This window comes from Drosophila guanche, unplaced genomic scaffold, assembly GCF_900245975.1.
Source record: "Drosophila guanche unplaced genomic scaffold, DGUA_6, whole genome shotgun sequence".
In the NCBI taxonomy this organism is placed as follows: domain Eukaryota; kingdom Metazoa; phylum Arthropoda; class Insecta; order Diptera; family Drosophilidae; genus Drosophila; species Drosophila guanche.
In genome coordinates this window covers 1,855,961-1,878,563 of record NW_022995754.1, presented here as the reverse complement: position 1 = coordinate 1,878,563, position 22,603 = coordinate 1,855,961, and the positions used below count along the sequence as shown (strand labels likewise).

Genomic DNA, 22,603 nt, shown 5'->3' with positions numbered 1-22,603 from the left:
GAAAATGCAACAATTAAAACTATTTTTCTAATTTTTTGAGTCTTTTGATGTTGGTCTTATCGATTCATAAAACATCGGTATTTATGTGCGATGAGCGAAACTATCGGCGTTTAATTTTGAAAGTATCAATCACATCGTGTAAACATGCCATCGTTTTTATGGAGAAAAGATTAGGCAGTTACCCAATTAAAATTAACAGCGACCTTAGCATTATCAAATTTCTGGTTTTCCACAACTATATACATCCAATTGCCAAAAAATGCCGCCTTCCACAGCACACTCTACCAAAAGCTAACAGACACACCACCATTGCCACTTTTGCTGGCATTTTTAGGTAATTTTCGTGAGTAGCGCTGCCACCCCCGAGCAATATGAGCTGCCAGACCAGCTAAAGTATATATTTTTACAAAATGGTGGCTTCTCCTATATTTCTTGCGCGGAGAAATTCGTTGTAGCAGCGATTACGAACAAAAACCACGCATTTTAGCCCAAAACTAATTAAAATTATAGTGCTAAAACACTCACAGCAACGGTGGCTGTCCCGTGTGGCTGGAATACGCGTGTGAAAGTCAATGCGGAGAGTGCACAAAGCAAGTGAAAATTGTATTTCCATCGTTCGAGTAGCAAAAGCAGCAGCAGCAGCACAGAGCAATAAAAAACGCAAGCAAGCATAGTGCGTGTGTGTGTGTTCGTGTTTGTGTACGTGTGTGTGTATGTGCATGTCGATTATGTGAGTGTGTGTGTGTGTGCGCAAAGTGTATGCAAAAAAGAAGAAGAAAAACAGAAGAGCATTACAAAAAGTAGAAGGAAAAAAAACAGCGTATTGTTGGTCGTCTGACGACGAGTTTCACGCGCCCAACAGCACCAACAAAAGCAAAGCAACAAAGATAGAAAGAGATAGAGAGAGGAGAGTGAAATAGAGAGACAGGCAAAACGAGCGAGAAAACGTAAGGAAAATCTACAACAAGTGTGCGAAAATTAATTATTACTTAAGTGTGTCACTAATTTCATTTGGAAAACGTCAAAGTCGTTGTCGTCGCTGTCGTCGTTGCCGTTGCTGTTGCCGTTGCCGCAGCAGAAGTTGCGCAGCGTCGAAATCGAAACGCGGAATTGAGGAGAAAAAGAGAGAAAGAAGAGAAGGCCCTGTTGATGGTTAGTTTCCTCGCAGCGGGGGTTTCCAGGGGGTCAGACAGTGGAGTCTATTGCAATTTTTTTTATTGTTTTGGGGAGGCGGGGGTAGCGTAACACAAACCCCAGTCAGGCGACAAAAGATACGGACGGGCAAGAGGCTCAACAAATTTCCTGAAAAGGAATCACAAAGCGCAGTAGTAGCATCGGCAGAGGAAGAGGACGAGAAGCAGCAGCAGTGGAGGAAGCAACAACAAAGCAAAGCCAAGCGTCAGCAGCAGCAGAAACAACAACCCACCACCGTCATGACCGTTTGTCGTCGGCGTCACCGTCACCACCGACGCGTCGCAACGACGCTGCCATTACCACCGGCCACCCCAACCCACCGTACGGATGCTCCTTGCTCCTGTCCCTGCTCCTGATTTTCGCTGACGCTGCCAGCAGAAGAAACACACAAGAAAAAAACTTAAAAGATTTTTATATGTAAAAATATTTTTGCATTGTTTTCCCAGAAGGCGGTTCTCCTTCTGTTTCTCTCTGTTTCCCTCTCTCTTCTGTTACGTTTAGTTTCCAGTTTTTTTTCTGTTGCTTTTGAACTGCTTAATCATCTTCGTCTCGGCTCTCACCTACGTCATCTCTTCGCTTTCCAGCTGTGTTTTGTGCAAATTAACCAAAATATACATTTCCGGCCGCCCGCGCCCCCTCGCTGAGCATCCAACAACCGCTGTCCCACACCCTCATCCTCTGCAATATCGTACCCTCTGTGGAGAGAGAGAGAGAGAGCGACGAGACCGTGGGCCGCCTGCTGCTGGAGCCGCTGACGCTGGGAGGAACGCCGCCTGGAAAGGGGCTCATCGGGCACATTTACCCTGGATTCATGGTGAGCCCAAGAAGAAGACATCTTCTGCCCAGCCGGGCGTATATTTAATTATTTGTTTGCCTAATTCGATACCCAATGGGTCCCCCTCCTGCACTTCCATGCTCTATGTCCCGCCCGCCCTGTTCGAGTCTCATGTGTCATCTACCCCTGCCCCTGCAACAGGCTCGAGGTCTTTGCTGGATGGAAGGGTTTCTGGGTTAATGGAGGAAACTATTTTTCAAGCGGATTGCCCTCAACGGAATCACTTCAAGTGGGGGGGAGAGTGCTACTCATGAGCACTTCACAAGGCTCTATATAAGAGCTTATACGACATGTGGAGGAGGAGAAGAGTATAATTAGTTGTACATATACCAGAATTTCTGTTCATTTCTGAGAAACATTTACCAGATAAGAAGCCAGGGGCCCCACTCAACTGATCTAGATCTTTATCGCGGTACTTAAGATATGGAGTATCACTCTAATGAGGCACCATTGTATCGCAATTATAACGATCTGTCTGCAAAATGAGAATATATAGTTGAGGAAAGTATTATAATTATTAATCATAAACCCACACCCCGCTTATTGTAGTAAAGAATTTACAGTAAAATCTGCCGCTGGTTCCAGTGCAGCTCTGTTACTAGTTCCATCTTGCTCTTGCTGCTGCCATTATTGCCATTCTCTGTGTGCGCTTCCATTACTCTTAAGAGAAGAGAAGGAAGAGAGTTCTCTTCGAATGATCCACATTTACATTTTGCAATTGGATCGAAAAAAGAGAGAGCAGAGATATTGCACGTCACCTGATATTTACTTTGTCTTGAGCGAAAATCTCCCACCGACTCTTGTTCTTATGAACTCTTAGCATTATCTCCCGCCACCTGATTTCCTCGAAACCTGAACCAGTGCCACAGTGGACCCACCCTTGCGACACATTAAGATCAATTTCGAGGAAATACCCTAACAATTTGCAACGCTTATCTCGGCCCGAACCGCCCATTTCCATTTCTTATCTCTCTACCCCGCCCTTCACAAGTGCGTGTACCGTGAGTGCAGAGGCAGAGCGGAGTAAAAAGAGAGTTACAGCCGCCACCTGATTAGAGTCGCATAAAACAAAAGCTGAAGTGTTTAATTAATAAATAACGTGCTAATAATGCATTTGTTACAAAAAACGAACCAGCTCGGTGCACAAATGGAATGGAAACAGGGAAACAATACAGCAACAACAATAAAAACAACAAAACAAAAAATACATAAAATGGTGTTGAAAAATGAGTGTTCCCCTGCGGTCTGCCTTCCCTCTGCTGCGCCTCCAATGAGGCCAATGGATGGGTAGCCTCGATTCGGTTCGGTTTTGCTTTTTATTCGTTTTTAGTTTTTTTTTTTTTGCTGTTTGTTGAAAAGTATTTTTCGTGTTACACAGTTGTTGGATAGCCTTTGATGTCGGGGTTTTGGTGCGCTCTTTCATATTTTTTTATTATTAGTCATTTGGCTTATTTATAATGTGCCGTTAAAGTTTAACTTTTATTAATCTGCTCGGTTGCGCTTTTAATTTATAAATGCTGCTTATCTGATTGAAATGTCCGTCCCACTCAGCCCACTCGGCCCACTCGAATCGACTCGAGTGTCGATTTATTGATGTCGATTAGAAATCAACGAAACAGCTTGCCCTGCCTCTATGCCTCCCATCTCTAGCACACCTTGCAGTGTAGTGGTGGTGGAGCGGGGGTTCTCGTTCCTCTTCCTTCCGTTCTCTCTCCATTGCATAAGAGAATTAATTATCGTTTCTGGACTGAGTTGCTAAGCGGCTTGATCTGAGGCTGAGCTAAGCTATCTCAAAGTGTAAACAGCCTCAACTTCACTAACAGCGATGAGTGCGTGAGTGGGCCGCGTGACACAGTAGTTTTATAGGCACATTTCGTGTGTAATAATAGTAGATACGGGGAATAGGTAAACACTGATAAAACACACCTCAAAAAATTATAAAAGTGCCTCATCAGCTATTTTAAGATTGTTTTATTTGTTAATTATGAAGTACATAATGTCATAGGAATGCAGGAGACTTGAATACTGGAAGCCAAGTTAAGTAAGGTAGACCTTTCACGACCTCTCACGCTATCACCTCTGGGCAAACACTGAACTAAATCAATCCCAGTTACTCGTTTGCTGCTACGTGTTAACTCCATTTAGCGATAAGATAATTAGCACACACAAAGTGCTTATTAAAATATATGTATGTATGTATGTGTATGCATGCACAAAGAGCCGAGCGAGATATTTGTGGGTCTGGGCTGGGCTGAGTAGAGCTGTCTGTTGTCAGCCTTTTAATATTTATTTTCTCTATATTTATACTGTACAAAAAAAGAAAAAGAATTTAAGCTCTTGTTAATCAGTGTTAAATCAATGAGCCGTGGCCGGGCCCAAAATAGGTGAGAATATAATGTAAGAGCGTGTTAAATGGTGCCATAAATCTTTGGCCTTGGGTGTAATTCGATTATGGAGAGAGGGTAACTAACGGTGGAAGGATAAGAGAACGCGCGTGGAAGGAGAGTGGCGCGCAACAACAGTTTCACATGCAAACAGCTCATTTAAACACTCACACAACAAATAAAGACAGTTCCATAAACACTAGATGAAAAGGGACAACAATAAGGACGAGAAATAACAACAGGCTAAAAGGAGAAGAAAAGAATGTAAAGAACGAGCCGCAGACACATGGCACCCTTACCCCTTACCACTAATGTGCCCCTTCAGACGACAGACAAGAGACAAACACATCCCGACATATAAGTAACACGAAACAATTTCCAAATGAAGCGCGGATAAGCCGCAAAATCCTTAAAATACTCGATAAAATTACATAAAACTAATCGCACACACACACGCAGAGTCGGAGACAGGCAGATAGACAGACGCACACACACAGCACAGCAAAAGAAGAGAATTGGCTGGATGGGACTTGGGACCGTGACTACTGCTGCTGCTGCTGCGAGAGGGGGACGGACAGACAGTTGAGTGGCTGCTGGCGGTGGGTAACGGGAAGCCAAAGTGCGAGCAAATGGGCAGAGGAGAGGCGACGGCGTGCAAAATGATGAAGGTATCTACACCGACAATCTGTTTAACAACTTCATGAGCAAATCCAACAAATCGTATGAAACGAAGCCGACAGCAGACACGACACGACAGACGACCCCCGTTCGGATCGGTTCGGATCGGGCCAATGGATGCGCACAGGTTAGCGAGAGCTTGGTTAAAGGGGGGCTATGGTGTGCTTGGGTGCGGTATGGGGGCCGCCAGCGTTGTGGGTCGTTTATTTGGCTTTTGGAACGTTGACTCGTCGTCGAAGGTTTATTTATAAAAGGTGAGGTCTTTCCGAAAAGTACTCTGGAGATAGTTGACCACTTTTGTTGCAGACAGTCATTAATACCTCACCCTATAAAGTATATACAATGGACTCGTCGTCGTCGTCTCGTCATCATCTTCATCATCATCATCATCATTGCCGGCGGCGACTACGAGCGACGACTGACGACGGCGATGCTGCTTGAATAGATGCTCAATCGTTTGGGTTGAATGAAGAAAAGCATATAGAGTTGCATCAGTGTGTGTGTCTGGCAGAGATTGGAGCATGAATAGGAATGTGATGTGATGTGGGGGGGAAGCAACAAAGAAGCTGGAGGAGCATCGTGAGTGCCACTGCGGTGGCATAATGTTCTTGTTGATGTTGAGTAATGGGCATAACAACTGTAAGCTGGGATGCCGCCTGTCCAGACCTACTACGACTAGTAGCTATACGTAAAACTGGAACCGACCGACCGACCAACCGACCCGACCCGACCGACCGAGCAAGCAGTCGAAAAATGTCTGAGCAGAATCACACACAATTCCATTACTCGGACGGAATACTGGTGGCTCTACTAGCCAAAAGAAAAGAGAAATTTGTTTTATGACATTTTGGTTAAACGGCCAGAGCCAAAAAGAGAGTCTACTCTCTCTCTCTCTCTCTCTCTCTCTCACTCTTTTCTCGCTATCTCTATCTCTATCAGTGTGCCCCTACTTTACTAGCCTTTGTTTGCTTCTGTGCCCCTTCGGCAACCTCTGTTTTGACTTGTGAAAATTTGGCTTTCACAACACGAACCAACACGTACACATAGTTTACCCGACGTATACGTACGTTTGTACATACTCGTACATACATTTTAAGTACAAATGTACATACATATATTCGTACGTATGGACATGGCTCGGCAAAGTGCCTACCAACCAACATTTAATGGGATTTCCGTACTTGACACGAACCCTTCAAATAGACAGATGCAGGCACCGTTACTGAGAGGTATGCTATGGCATGAGGTCTGGGTTTGGTATGGAGAGTAGAGTGCACGGCTTAATAGACCAGCTTTTTGTTGGTTGTTGTTGGTTTGCCCCTGGGGAATGCGTTAGTGTTGGTCACTTTGGTTCGGTTCGGGGTTTTGGGTGTATATTACAGTGGTTCCGTTTGCCTGAACGAACCAGACAATCAATTGTTTATTTGATTTACAGCGAGGCTATAACCAAACCATTAACAGGAATAGAAGAGCATTTTCAGCACCATTTTATTTTGGAATTCGTCAGAGTTGTTCGAGTTTTAGGTACATGTTAATGGGTTGGTTTATGTAAAGCAGCCAACAGATTTACCATAAAATGAACAAAATTGAATGCATTTGTTCCTGGTGGGTAATTATTCAGTCATTTGAGTCCTTTGTTCTGCGGCCATGTGTAATTCGGTATTTCTAGTTAATTTTGTGCCAAAGCGGTTTATTTATTCCTTTTGTAAGAGGAAAACAATTGAATGAAATACCAAAGCAAAGATCGATAATACAACTGGGGGCCACAATTGGAGTCAGTTGAGTAGTTCCACTTTCACAGTTCCACTCAATTGAGCAAGTTTATAGTAGAGCGAATGAACCAATGCTAAGTTTGCGATAAACAACCCCCAAGAATGATATACCCCTAAATGAATGCCCCTACCTTCTTATGGTCGACTAATTTATTTACTGCTATATCACTTAAATTTCTCCATCAGCCGGGGACTAACCTAATAATCTCTCGCCGAGCTGGGGTGGATTGGGATGTTGGTGATGGTGATGGTGATGGCGATGGTGGGGCAGCAGATAAACTCTCAAGTTTATGGGCCACCCTTAATGTACAGTTACGGCGCATTCATCTGGCGGCAGTGGAATTTTAAGTTGTCTGTTCCCTGCCTACTACTACTGCCTGATGTCTGGCTGCTCTTATTAACGCAGCGTGCTCTCTTACGTAGTTGTTGCTGTTGCTGCCTGCTGCCTATTTGTCAGTCAATTAGTCAGCTTATTGGCAAGCGATGATTGCAGACAGAGAGAGAGAGAGAGAAAAACAAGCTACGGCTAAAGCAAAGGAGAGTTGGAAAGCCAGTTAGCCGACAACAGCAGTCGACAGCTTTTCCATTTCAAAATTACACTCGGCACACGAACACTCACACATACACCCAGGAATACTCTTATAAAGAGAGCAAGAGGGAGCGAGACAAGCAGACACACGGATAGGGAAAGAGGCTAAAGGTAGATTCAATGGAAGGTAAGGCAAGTCATGGCACCCGCAATACCCGGTCATGGAGTTTATTCAGTTTAAAAATATTTAGTTACTGAAAAACATTTCATTGCCAGTCTCCATTACTATTTTCCAGTTAATATACCCTGCTCAGACTTTGCCTTGCCTGACTGTCTGCCGCACCTCCCCCCTCTTTTATTCATTCACTCGCGTCCGTTTAGCCGCGTGCGTACACACAATTTTCCGCTACTCATGCTACAAATTGTTTATTGAATTTCCTCTTTCTGTGGCTCATGTCGACAGCGTTGCCACGCCGTTGTTGTTGTTGCTTGCTGCCTGCTCTCCAAGTTTTTATTTTCATTTACATTTCTCGCTTTGTTTTCGTTCATGTTTATGGGCTGTTTAGAAAACAATTTGCCACGCCGGGGTGGAGACGGCGGGCCACCGCACAGCACATTCACAGCACACAGCACAGGCCATTGAGTGGGGAGCAAGAGAAACGAGTTGTTAATCTGATGGAACTTTATAATACGCGATGACATTAATTGAGAGACAGACGGACACGCCAGTTGAAATTGACAGCATTATTGGCCTTAAATTTGCACGCAGGTCAGCAAGTCCCTCGTCCGTGGATGAAGAATAGCAGGAGGAAGAGAGAAACGAAAAGAGGAAGAACCATAGCCAGAGCAACAACAGCAAAACAGCTTGGCTGGCTGCTGACTCACAGAGTACTCGAAAACGTCACGTAGTCAATGTACAGACTGCTCTCGCTCATGCTCTCTTTTCAGTTGCGCTATCCTGCTCTTGCTCAGTGGTGCCTGGTGGCCTCTCAGTGCGGCTCTCCTTTTCAGTGTGTGCCCTCTCCCTTTCTCCCAGTGTGCCATAATTTGTGGTCTTTTAGGGTAAGAGTGTGTGGAAGGGAGGCGGAAGAGCCGGAGAACGGCACTTTTCGGTGGTGGCAAAATGTGGCTCTGTTCGAGCCTTTCGTTTTGTCTTTTTCAGATTTTATGGCTTTGTGCGTTTACAACGTCGCTTTTTGTAGTACATTTGTTTTATAACAGACCCCGCCGACATACCGCTCCCTGGGCCCAGAAGCTACCACAGGCAGAGCCAACGCAGAGACCCAAAGACAGAGAGCCCAGAGTGCCAGCGGGAGAACAGCAGAGAAACAAAAGAGCTTAGCACACTGCTTGCAGTTATTACACAATTTTTCCCCAAGCGCCAGGGGCCCAGAGGCAGAAGCCAGCCAGCCAGCTAGCCCCCTTTGTCGCCCGGCAGGTGGTGGGGGTTGGGAAGCGTAGAGGGATTCAGCGGGGGATTTCAGTCGCGTGCCCTGCGCCGCCACCTTCTGTTTGTGTTTATACGAAATTTTTCCACTCACGACTCCCTCATAAAAAAGTTTTGTGCTGCCAGTTAAACCAGCAAGCAAGCAGTAACCAGCCAAGCAGTCAGACCCAAAACGGCCAGACCCAGGCCAGGCCAAGCAGGGCACAGAACAGGCCAGGCCAGGCCAGAGGAGCTGCCAACCTGGTGTGGCTGCTGATGTCGTTGATAAGTGTCGGCCCCAAAACGCAGACGACCGTTCGTTGCACAGTGGCGCAAAGTGGTGATAAAGGTTGATGAGTTTGAGGACAACTTTTTGTAATGGATGTGCCACAATAATCGCATGTCATCTGCTATAAATTTCATGGTGAAAACTTTCGCATAAATATTTTGAGAATTAAATAGTTTAAGTCATAAATTGATAGTTGGAAATCCCAAAAATGAATTTACAGTCTTAAAAGTATAGACTCGCTTTATTTGCATTGGTACAGACAACAGTTTTACCATGCATCGTAAAAGTAATCCATAAATATTTAAGTAAACTCACTTTAGGTAAGCATTTATTTATTAGGGTAACATTCTTCAGCACATATTTGCTGGGTAGTCAAACAAAAGAGGGATGAAATATTCATCCCCACGCCATAAAATGTAATGAATATTTCATACGAGTGTTTGACTTGGGGGTTACCAAAGTGCTACCGATACCACTGTGCAACCCCAGGGCTAGTCGTGTGTGTGCGTTCGTGGCCTGCGCTTTCGGTCCGCCTCCGTCGGGATCGTTGTGCAGACCCACCCGTTGCCGCTGCTTCTCTCCCTAGCTCCGCTGTCGTCAGTCATTTAGGCGGCGTGTCGTGCCTTATTGAGTGTAAATCTGTCGACAACACACACATACACGCTCATCCATACACATGTATACCTTTTTTTTGCAGTCACCGCGCGCTGGCACTGCCGCCACCGCGGTCGCTCTGTCGCTGTCGCTGCATTTAATTAATTGATTTTAATTGCCATAATTTGTGTGCCGCTGCCACACAACCGCAACACCGTCGGCATTCCTGATGAGACGTGAACGCACTGTGTGACTGTTTCCCTCTCACTCTCGGTTTCTCCCTCTCGCACTCTCTCTCTGTCACTGTGCCATGATATAGATTCATAAGCAAATTTAATGATAATTCCCCACTGTGGTGGGATGGCGTCGTTGTGGGATGGGAGATGAGATGTGATGAGAGCGATGAGAAGGCCCATGAGAGGATGCTTACTTAGCCGTTGGCTCCTCGTTACAGTTATTCGCGAAGTTACTTGAGCGGAAAATCTGTTTACAGCTGCACGCACACTTGAGAGGCAGACCCCAGTCAGACCCCGAACAAGAATAAGCAACAACAAAAAAAGAAAAGGAACGAAAGCAAAGTTGAAAAAAAACGCAAATTCGAGATAACCAAATAGCAACGAATTGCAAATACTCTTTAAACTTTTGAATGCAGATTTTGATTAGAAATTTGTTCTCAAACAAAAAAATGATCACATAATTATATCATTTTTAACCAAGACATGAATCAGATTTGGTTACAATTTTGGGGCTAAGTAGGAAGTTTTCTCCAGATATGAACCATACATACCTCTGACCAATAGTAGATCCACTCTCTGAAAGGGTACAAATAGCAGCACAAAATGATGAATGAACAAACCAAACCAAAGCATATGTGTATGTCAGCCAGTCTCACATTTTGCAGTCCCTCCCCTCTAGGTAGGCGCATTAACATATGCAAGCGATTAAGTGGCAGAGGAACTCAATCGTCCGACAGCACAAAACCCCTAATTTCCAGACCCCGTCATCCATGGCCTCCAGTTCCCACTCTCCCTTCTCAGTCTCTTATTCTCTCTCTCTCTCTCTGTGTGTTACTCCATCGTACGCACATTACATGGCATTATTTTTATGGATTATTTATTTATGCATGTTGATGTGAACTTCATCGCTTTATTGAAAAAATACTACTGGTACTCCTCCCCACACTCACCACCCCCCAACTCATATTGCCCCCATATCCACCCCACAACCCTTTCCCACCAACAGATTCGATTCGATCCGATCCGTTTTTTATGCATTTTCTCTGTGTTTTTTGCAGTTGAATTTTCATATCGTAGAGGGCATAAAAAGGCTTAACACTGGACCGGAAGCGTGTTTTTAAAGGGTGATGGCGGCCTCCACTCAAGGAGAAATTCGAGTGGGTCCCGGCCACCAGGTAAACGATGTCTATGTACGTACATAACTCTCACAAATCAGAAATTCAGCTCACGGTAACAACAACAACAAATTTTTAAAAAACAACAACAAAGAACTACAAAATTAAACAATTATGCCAAGGAAAGAACAAAAAAAAAAACCAGAAATAAAGCAGAGAGAAACTTTTTTTGTTTTGTTTGTTGATTGCAAAATTTTGTAATTTATATTCCTTTGTTCTTTCTTCTGAATTTCAATGAATTTTCTCAATATTCAAAATCTTTCACAAATTGCTTTATGGTGTGTAGTCCGTAGGCAGGAAGTACGGGAAGTAGTAAATTCAACTTCAAGAAATTGCATTTCCCAAGTACTTTTTATTGGGGGTTATAAAACTCATAAAGTGAAACAAAGATTAGCAAAGAATTCTGATAAGGAACAGCGTAATAAAATTGCTATAATTCCTATGGTTGACAGATGGTTTTAGAGAATTTTTAGCCGCTCAAATGAGGAAATATTTCTTGAGTATTGTGCTATAAGTTTGTATTTTTATCTATCTTTTTAAAGAAGGAAATGAGAGTCTACCATCTGCTATGCTTTCAGGAACATCTCAGAGTTCTAACTACTTCCCGGATAATCTTTCAACCTATAATCATTCAATAGTTGCTTCCCTACATTAAAAGGCTACACGAACAGCAATTTGTTTACTCTTTCTCTCTCTCTCTGTCTCTCTTGTAAATAACTTTTTCAACTTCTTGTAAATAACTTTTACAATTAAAGTTCTTTCCATGCAATTGGCTATCTTCATAGTTCGAGTTCTCTAATTGGTAGAAGTTGAACCAAAAAAACAAAAAAAAAAGAATCCACAGATCCCAAAATCCCAGATGACCTCTTCCCCTACCCGCTTCCAGTTCCCCCCCCCCCCCCCCCCCCCCCCCCCCCCNCTCCCAACTCCCAAGTATATCCGAATGAAATCCGTAGCACACATTATACATTATTCATACATAATCATGCATTAGTCCTAAGAATTTCTGTATCATCGTGTACGTATATCGTATATAGTATATATCGACGGAGCCTCCCCCAAAAGTCAGCCCTTCAGGTGTTGTCGTGTGGTGTGTGGATTGGTGTTTTTGTGATTGTTGTGATTGGAGATGTGTGTGCGTGTGTGTGACTAACAAATAAAATATAAAAACAAAAACAAAAAAGCTTAATTGAGCGCACCTGTCGGTCGCTCGATGAAGTTTCTTTTGCTCTATGTCTCTCTCTGTGTCTCCCCTTCTGGAGTCTTTTTAAACTAATCCCGAACATTTTTGTTTGTCTCCTATGACGACTGAAGGCAAAACTGCCCGATTATAATCCAATCTCAAGCTTCCCCATCGACAAGGAAACCGATGAACGTGAACTAGAGGAATCAAGATGGAGTCCAGGCGTTGTGGCCGATGGCGATTTGTTAATGTTCTTGCGTGCTGCCCGCTCGATGGCCGCATTTCAAGGAATGTGTGATGGCGGACTAGAAGACGGTTGTTTGGCTGCCAGTCGCGACGACACAACAATTAACGCACTCGACGTGGTGAGTACTCTCCATAATCCATAGCTTAACCATAACTAATCCATTGTTCATCCTCCTGTTTTAGCTACACGATTCTGGTTACGATCCAGGCAAAGCTCTACAAGCACTAGTTAAGTGCCCCGTTTCGAAGGGCATCGACAAGAAGTGGACCGAGGACGAAACGAAAAAGTTCATCAAGGGTCTGCGACAATTTGGCAAGAATTTCTTTCGCATCCACAAGGATCTGTTGCCGCACAAGGACACACCCGAACTGGTCGAATTCTATTATCTGTGGAAGAAGACGCCCGGCGCCAACAACAATCGTCCACATCGGCGACGCAGACAGAGCGCTTTGCGACGCAATCGTGTCACGCGAGCAAATAATAATACACCTCCCAAGAAGGAGGACACACCGGAACCACAAACTGCGACGACGGCGGCGACGGCGACGGGGTCGGCGTCAGAGACGGCGAGTCGATCATCGCCCGCTGTCTCCAAGGAGGAGAACAGCTCTCTCACCGAGGACGACGCCAGCGAGTGTGACAGTGATTCGAGTCTGACCAACAAAAGGGATGAATCACCCTCTAGGATGAGGACGCGCAATAAACAACAGAACAACAACACCAACAACAACAACAACAATACCAACAGCAGCAGCAGCAACAACACCAACAGCAGCAGCAGCAGCAGCACGGCCAGCAATAGCGGCAGCGGCGGTGGCAGTGGCAGTGGCATTGGTGCATCATCCGTCGGTGGCAGCTCTGCATTAGGCGGCGTCGGTGCAGGCGTCACTGCAGGTGCCGCGGCCACCAACAGCTCCACAAAGGATCAGTCGAACACCAACAACGCTGTGGCGAATGGCAAGCGGCCGAAGCGAGGCTCCGAGACGCCCGATGCAGCGGCCGGCGGTGGAGCCTCCTCGGTGGACAGTCCCAAGACACCCACCAAGGCAGTGGCCGAGAGTTCGGCCACCAAGCGCAAGGGCGGCAAACAGGACACGCCCAACAAGAAGAAGCGCACCGAACAGGAGCAGGCGAACGATCAGCAGGCGGCCAGCGCTGGCACGGGCGCGGCAGCAGCGGAGGAGAACAGCAGCAGCAGCCTCAAGGAGAAGCGAAAGCAGCAACAGCAGCAGCAGCAACGGGCCGACAGCCCCGTGGAGAGCATGAACTCGGACAGCAGGCCGGACTCTGCGCTGGATGATGGCGAATCAAATACGACGGACACGACCACCGCCGAACAGCAGTCCAACAAGGACAGCAAGGAGCTGCTGCTCAGCTGCAAGGAGGAGCGTGAGCTGACCGCCAACGATGGTGGACTGGAGCCCAAAACGGAGGAGAAATCCATCAAGGCGGAGCTTGCCTCGGAGGATGGCAGCAAGGAGGCGATTTCCATCAAGAACATGGACGAGGAGACGAACATCCAGGCGCCCAACAGCGTGGATGGGCTGCTGCTTAAGGAGTCTGCTGTCAGCACAATCCCACAGGATGGCGGTGTGCTGCCGGTGAATCCTGTGGCCGCGCCTCTAACCATGAAGGTGCCCACCATTGCCACCGTGGAGGCGCTGAACGCGTCCGTGGAGCGCAAGGAGGCCATCGAGAAGATGGAGACCTGCGACAGCGATCCCGAGCTGCTCAAGAAGCTGGCTACCATCAAGCAGGAGGTGACGCCACAGCAGCAGCAGCAGCAGACGCCGCAGCAGCAGCTGAATCCGATATCCATACAGCAGCCACCTGTGTGTGCGCCCACGGAGACGGTGTACATTAAGAAGGAGCCGATGGACGATTCGATGGATGCCACGTGCAATCAGAACAGCAACGAGCCGCAGGATCTCAAGGTGAAGATTGAGATCAAGAACGAGGATTCGCTGAAGCACAATACGGGTGGCATGCCGCCCACGTTGCCTGGGGCGCCCACTGCCCAAATGCATTCCCATTCGATGGCCGGCGGCGACAGTGGGCAGCCGCCACTGGGCGAGCCGCTACATCTGTCGCATCTGCCGCATGGCCAGCAGCCGCTGCAGCCACCACCCGCCAGCTATCTGATCGACGGACAACTAAAGTACGGACCCCCAGGAGGACAACAGCAGCAGCAGCAGCAACAACAGCAGCAGCCGCCACAGCCGCCGCAGCTGCACAGCGATCCGGCTGGTGCGGGTGGCAATGCTCCTGGCGGACCCAACACGCCGCAAAAGTATGCGCCCGAAATGGAGATGAAATTCACGCCGCAGGATCTCAAGTATCCGCCGCCACCGCCGCTGGACGCACTCAAGTACAGCCAGGAGATGCAAGCGGTGGCCGCTGCGGCAGCTGCTGCCGCTGCCGCCGCCGCTGCTGCTGGCAAGTACGACATGAAGTACATGATCGAGCAGCCGGGCAAGTATCCGGTGGAGCTGTCCGCTGCCCATCAGCCGCCATCGAAGCAGGGCTATCAGGATTCGCTGAAGATACCCGATGTCAAGTCGGGCTTTGGCCATCTACCGCACAACATGGCCTCGCAGCTGGATGTGGCACACAAGTATGGACCACCGCCCACGTCCCAGGAGCAACAGCAGCAACAACAGTCGCAGCAGCAGCCTGCGCATCAGGTGCCACCGGGTGCGACGCCACCGCCGGGCATTGCCATGCCCAAGCCGCACTATCAGCACGATGTGCAGACCCCGCCATTGGGTCGGCCCTTCGAGCCGGGCATGATGCACAAATACGGAGATCCGTTGGTGGGCAAATACGGTCCACCCCAGCCACAGGATCTGAAGTATCCAATGCCACCCGTGGTCTCCGCTGCCGGTCCCCCCGTGGACGTGAAGCCCTACGGCGAGAATCTGATAAAGTCCTCGCCGTACGGGCCGCCGCCGGAGAGCCCCATCGATGCCTCGTCACGCTCGACGCCGGGCCAGGACAGTCAGGGCAGCAACAGCAATTCGCAGCCCTCCTCGATGGCACCACAGCCGCAGCAGTTCCAGTCGCCGCATCCCTCGCCTCACATGCCTTCACCCGCAGGCGGCGGCCTGCCGCCCGGTATGCATCCCCAAAATCTCATCCACGGCCTGCCGCCGGGTGCGGCCGCTGGTGGCCCACAGCCACCGCCACCGCCCTCGTCCCTGCACCAGCAGCAATCGTCGAGTGGTCCGCCGGGCATGCATCCGGGCCTGCATCCGGGTCAGCACTCACAGATGTCGGTGGCCTCCTCGATGCCACCCAGCTCGATCGGTATACCGCCGACGCTGTCAACGATGGCGCCCTCGCACATGCATCCCCACATGCACCCGCATCATCTGCAGCAGGTGCTGCATCGGCCGCACGACATGCCACCGAGCATGCATCCGCACGCGCCCATGCCCATGTCCCTGCAGGGACATCCGCAGCACGGCCACGGACTGCCGCCCCAACAGCAGCAGCAGCAACAGCAGCAGCAGCAGCCCGGTGGTCCGGCGGGCACTGTGCGCACTCCCTCGCCAGCCCAGCATCCGCCACGCAGCATGCACGATCCGCAGTCGCGGGAGCAGCCGCCCACATCGCAGCCATCGACCACGATGGCTGGCTCTGGAGGTCACGGCAATCCGCACCAATCCCCGCACACGCATCGCACCTCACCGCTGCCCGGACTGGCGGGGAATGGACATCCGCCGCCGGGTCTGCTTGGCCATCCGATGCCCATACATCCGCATCTGGCGCATCTGCCGCCGGGTCATCCGGCTCACGCGGCACTCGCCCATCCCGGACACCATTTGCTGTCGCATTCGATAGCGGGACTGGGGCCTGGCGGTGGACCCATCGCACTGCTCGCGGGTCCCGGTGGACTGGGCCTGCCCGAGTCCGCACTCAGTCGTCGCACCCCGCCCAGCCATATGCCCCACTCGCACGTCTCATCCGCACCGAACACGCCCCATTCGGTGGCCTCGATGACCTCCAGCAGCATGGCCCTCACCACCAGCACGGTGCCGTCGTCGGCCTTCAGTCGTGCCAGTCCCAGCGTACAGATCTCGAGTGGCGGAGCTGGATCAGCCGGACCTGGCGGCAGCGGCAGCAACAGCACGCCTGGCGGCAACAACTCCTCGGCAGCGGCGGCAGCAGCAGCAGCAGCGGCTGCCCATCGAGCTGCCTCCCCAGCCAGCAGTGTGAGCAGCCTGAGTCGCCAGAGTCCACTGCATCCGGTGCCACAATCGCCGCTCAGCCATCATCCCTCATCGTCTGCCCTGTCGGCGGCAGCGGCGGCCGTGGCCGAGCGGGATCGCCATGCGCTGCTGCGTCAGCAGTCGCCGCACATGACACCGCCACCAGTGTCGAATGCCTCGGGACTGATGGCCAGTCCGCTGAGCAAGATGTATGCCCCGCAGCCGGGCCAAAGGGGGCTGGGAACATCACCGCCGCCGCATCTGCGACCGGGTGCCTCGCCGCCTGTCATCAGGCATCCACAGATGCCGCTGCCATTGCCGCTGATTGCGCCGGGCGGCGGCATTCCACAGATCGGAGTGCATCCCGGGCAGTCGCCGTATCCGCATCCGCTGCTGCATCCGTCGGTGTTCTATTCGCCGCATCATCATCCCTTCAACTCGCCCTACGGCTATGCGCCGTACGGGCCTGGTTTCCCGGCCTACATGAAGCCACCACCACCGTCGGGGCCGTTGGATCCTGCCGCTGTAATGGCCGCCCATCATGCCGGACTCCAGGGTCCGCCGCAGCAGCAGCAGCAGCGGCAGGATGAGCAGAATGCAGCAGCCGCTGCTGCGGCGAGAGATGCAGCCGAGAAGCAGCACCACCAAGCGGCGGTCGCAGCGGCAGCCCAACAGCAGCAGCAGCAACAGCAGCAGCAACAACAGCAGCAGCAGCAGCAGCAACAGATGAAGGGCCCGCCGCAGCAACAGCAGCAGCAGGGCGGTCAACCGCCCAACAAGCCGCCGACGCCAAAGACACCCCAGGGTCCGGGTGGACCGGGTGTGCCAGTCGGAATGGGTGGCCCTGGAACGCCAACGGGCCTGCCGCCAGGTGCCTATCCGGGCTCCCATATGCCCGGCTATCCGCCTGGTCCGCCGCACGGCTCACCATTTGCCCCGCAAGATGGTCAGCCGCACGGCATGAAGCCCACTTCCCACATGGACGCGCTGCGAGCGCACGCACACTCGGCCAATTCGGCGGGCATGGGCGGTGGCCATCATCCAACGGAGCCATGTAAGATTGCCTGGAAACTGGTCATAGAATGTGTCTCTACAGCATGTATATTCTCTCTTTGCAGTGCCCATTGACATTGAGCCGGATCCGGAGCCAGAGATACCCAGTCCCACCCACAATATACAACGTGGACCCAGTCCCGAGGCCAAGCCGGACGACACCGAATGCCATCGCTCGCAGTCTGCCATGTGAGTAGGCCCACAGAGACAGAGACACTAGTCCAAGTGGAATAGATCTTTAATCTCTTGTGTATTTCCTCTTCAGATTTGTGCGTCACATTGATCGCGGTGATTACAATTCCTGCACGAGAACGGATTTGATATTCAAGCCAGTGGCCGATTCGAAGCTAGCACGCAAGCGTGAGGAGCGTGATCGCAAGCTGGCCGAGAAGGAGCGCGAAAGGCGGCAGGTGAGTGCTGGGAGAGCGCAGACTGAAGATTCAAATTTTAATTACATTTCTCTCTGTCCGCCCCCACAGCAGCAGCAACAACAGCAACAGCAGCAGCAACAACAGCAGGCAGCAGCTGCCCAACAGGCGGCACAGCAGGCCAAAATGAAGGCGGAACTGAAGCCCCCGTATGCGGATACGCCAGCACTGCGACAGCTATCCGAATATGCACGCCCACATGTCGCCTTCAGGTGAGCGTAGCGACTACTTCTCTTCTATATTCCACTTCCTTCTTCAGTCTCTGGTGTTAGGTTTATTCTCTGTTTAGTTATTCTTTTACCCCAGTCCAACTTTGTTCGTTCCTTTCTTTATGTTTGTTGAGAGTGACGTTGAGTTGACGTTGATTCTTGATTGTAATTATTTCAATATTCAATTTCAGTCCTGTTGAACAGATGGTGCCATATCATCATCCAATGGGCCCCATGTACAGAGAGAGGTACAGTAACATGTAATAGAAACATCCTGAAAGATCCTCCCCCCACAACTGCAACATCATGCACCAACACACAGCCATCAATCAATCAATCCAATTTATCCCATACCTTCATCTCCATCGCCTCATATCCAACCCCAAACACGCTTCCTCGTAATTGGAATTATTAGCCAAACAAATTGAGACACAAACAGTGCGTTACAGAACTTTTCTAGGAAATGCGCGAATGCACAAGCGAATGGTGTAAAGAAGAATGCACGAGAATTCTGAAAAATGGACGTTTCTCTCCAGATGTGATGCCAAAAACAAAATACATATCATGTGCATGACCCAAAAATAACTTAGCTTTAGAAAAGGCGAGAATGCACAAGCGAATGCTGCAAAAGAGCATCCACTGGAATTCTGCAAAGTTGAATGTCCGAGAATGCATTCCGAGGCTCGTGACAGCTTAGGCATAAAACCACATACATGTCCTGTGCATGACACATACGAAAAATACCCAAATTCAATTGTTTAAAATGTTCTGAAACGCACTAAATCAACACCGCTTTTTAAGAGAATTTTTATAATTTATCGCAGGCCCAAGGGCCAACAAAATTTAAGCTTTAATTGTTAATTATGATTTGCCAATGCACCTACACCACAATATCCACAACTCCATGCCATATAACCAAACACAACACACACATTTCTCATGCCCAACCCTGTTGCCCCCTGTGCTCATTTGTTCTATTTCGACTTATTGCAGGGAACTGGAGGAGATCAAGAACGCACAAGCCGCTGCGGCGAGTCAATCCCGCATCGATCCGCACTGGATGGAGTACTACAGACGGTTGGTTGTCTAAACATTAAAATAAATATTGTGTTATTAAATGTATAATTTATTTTTCTAGCGGCATACATCCCTCACAGTTCCCACTCTATGCGAATCCAGCGATATCGCAAATGGAGAGGGAACGTTTGGGTATACCGCCACCGCATCACGTAGGCCTTGATCCGGGCGAGCACATGGTGCGTATGGTAGGCCACAATTCTTTTTTATACTACTATTATTATTACCATTCATATTCACAAGATCAATCGTATTTGGAACGAACCACAAAATCGCAAAATCAACCATGAACCAAAATCGAAATCAAATCGAATCGAAACTCACTCTGTTTGTCCACTTTGTCGGCTATTTCTCACACACACACACACACACACATACACATTTGCTTAACACACATAAGCAGCGATGCTATAAGTCTTTCAAGTTGCAATCCAAACAGAAACTTTAAACAATACCCATACCTCCTCCAGCACGTGTAACGAGTAATGTCTATGTCATGCTGTGTTCATTTTTTGTGCTAACCAAACTCTATTTGCCATGCCATGCCTGCCTCTCTCTCTAACTTGCGTGGGGATAGGCGCAGCCTAACCATTCAGTCACGCCATCTAACCTGCCATCTAACTCGAACTCGAACTCAAAAACAAAAACGCATTAAAATACATTTAAAATTAAAACCAAAACACCAACCAAAAACCTTCTACTGTTGGCATTCCCACAACAAATGCAGCACTGGCTCTTCTCTTTTGAAACTTTCTACGATATTCAATAATTTTCAGATACGATTGACGAGAGAATATCATGCACACTCTCATACTCATTTACATTTGCCTTTGCATCCACAGCCGCAACCACCGGAGGCCGGTTTCCAACTGCCACGTGAGTTTGTATAGCCTAAAGAGCTCCCCTTTACCCCCCAAAACAAACCCCTGCTCTGTGACCGCCAATGAGTGCAACAATAACTAATGTTTTCCTTTTCTTTTTCTTTAATTTACTTTTGTGATGTGTTACGTGCCGCTGCAGCGAATGTTGGACAATATCCACGCCCAAATATGCTTATACCTAGGGAGCCGCATTCGGATGTACTGCTGAGGATGTCGTATGCCGATCAATTACAGGTTTCCCAAATCCATAATTAATATTCCTAACTCATTAATTACATATATACAGTATTTGCAGGCCGCCGAATTCCAGCGACAATCGCTGCACGATCAATACTTTAGGTGAGTCTCCAGCCCCAGCATTCAAAATCAAACTCTGGCCCCCCCCCCCACATCCATTGACATTTGTTACATTCATATCTTGAGTTTGTGCTTGCCACCCTTCGTTTTGTGTTTTTATCATGAAATCGCCTCTCTCTATATCATCCCCACAGACAACGGCCCAGATAAGTGGACAGGCGGCAATTGTAGAGACCAAGCAACTGAACAAAGAACAAACTCCGCCGTGAGGAAATGCTTTGTGTGATTTTTGTGTTCAAACGTTTTACATTTTGTTTTACCCACAAAACACTCCATCAAATATCATCAACCAACAACAACAACAACAACAACAATAGCAGTGAATAGAGACAACGGTGTGGCACATCCAGAAACGACACTAAGCGAACTTTAAGTTGCGCAAAGCCCCCTCATGATTTTATGTAAAAAGTTAGTACTCGGGTCAGCCATTCATTCCACTGCATAACCATAAAATCCCCCGCCAATTAAGTCACCCAAAACCCACATTAAACCGTAACTAATTCTAATATTTCGTTTTATGCTTGATACAGAAATCAGCTGCGTTGATGGGGATCATAGGACAATGGTTCTTGAAAGACAACTACCAGCATACACCACTTACTGACCAAGGCATACAGAATCAAAAAAAAACTACAAGCAAAACAACAACTAAACTAGACAAAAACAAAACAAAACAAAAACACGATGGTCGCAATATTTTAAGTATCCTCTTTATAGTGTATAGTGTTAAATTCTAAAAACCTAAACCAACAAAAGATGTTAAATATCGTTTAAGATTACAAAACAAAACAAAAACCAACAAACTGATAAGGGCAATGGAACAAAACCAACCAACAAAAAAAAAAAAACTTCAACTTCAAACAACTTCTTCAAGCTACAAAGTAAGAATGTGCAGCAGCAGGAGCTGATCAGATAACTAAGCAACAAATGCAACAAAAAAAACACATAAAAATCAACCAAAATACTTTGCTGCAGGAGGGGCAAGTTACATAAACTAGTATAGGAAAAAAAAAAGTGAAGGACTAAGCAAGGAAGAAGAGTTCACAGAATGATCGACGAAGTGTATTGTACAAACGGGGTTCTCGGGACACATGGATTTTTCTTTTCATCTCACATTTGTGCACTCTACTTCCCATGGGATAAGTTTACTTCCAGCCACAAAATGAACTAATCTAATGTCAAATATGATTGCTGCTTAATTTTTTGACTGCTTAGCTAAAGGCGAACGGAATTGAGAGTTATTTTCGATTCCCGTTAGTCCCCTAGTGTGTTATACTTGTGTTAGCCTAGAGCCAGCTTTTTGCTTACCCTCTCCCCACCCACCACTAACAGCTACTCATTAATTTATTATTTTGCTATGACTAGAGAGAGTATTATATATAGGAATGGGGCAAAAGAGTTTTTGTAAAAAGTGCATAAATAAATAATGGAATATTAATTATCGGGTAATTATACAAATGTGAATGATTTGATGCTGCACAGAAAAGAATTAATACAAGGGGAAAAGATGAATGTATGGATGCGATGCATTTTGAAGCAGTTGCAAATTATCGTGTGCTTAATTTATATTAGTAATTTATACAATTTACGATACGCAAAACAAAAGAATGCATTACATACATAACAAATTATATTTAAAAAAAAAGAAAACAAAAAGGTTTATATTAAATATAAGGCCAACAAAGGAAATGAAAATTAATGGCACAGATAATAATAAACGGAAAGGAGCAGCATAAATTATAAACTAAACAACAAAAACAAAAAAATGAAGGCATATTTTTAAATAACGTTTTTTATTTCACATTTTGAATATACACACCCACACATGGATATATATATATATTG

The 22,603-nt window shown here is 47.7% G+C and overlaps 1 protein-coding gene across 20 annotated transcripts; it reads left to right on the top strand.

Moving 5' to 3' along the window:
- Positions 1-402: 402 nt before the first annotated feature.
- LOC117589322 (arginine-glutamic acid dipeptide repeats protein) lies at positions 403-22,408 on the top strand. Of its 20 annotated transcripts, none has more exons than XM_034281143.1 (16): positions 403-673; positions 1,779-2,008; positions 10,996-11,127; positions 12,427-12,660; positions 12,725-17,807; positions 17,872-17,995; positions 18,072-18,216; positions 18,286-18,446; positions 18,635-18,691; positions 19,437-19,520; positions 19,582-19,708; positions 20,297-20,396; positions 20,541-20,635; positions 20,688-20,740; positions 20,893-21,166; positions 21,289-22,408. In XM_034281143.1, exons 3-15 carry the CDS (start codon positions 11,065-11,067, stop codon positions 20,906-20,908), a joined length of 6,342 nt encoding a protein of 2,113 aa, XP_034137034.1. In that variant the 5' UTR covers positions 403-673; positions 1,779-2,008; positions 10,996-11,064; the 3' UTR covers positions 20,909-21,166; positions 21,289-22,408. The 20 variants fall into 20 exon arrangements, with proteins under 20 accessions (XP_034137034.1, XP_034137042.1, XP_034137041.1 ...); XM_034281151.1 differs by having other exon boundaries at positions 403-947; positions 10,996-11,112; XM_034281150.1 differs by having other exon boundaries at positions 403-947; positions 18,289-18,446; positions 20,697-20,740.
- The last annotated feature ends 195 nt before the right edge of the window (positions 22,409-22,603 follow it).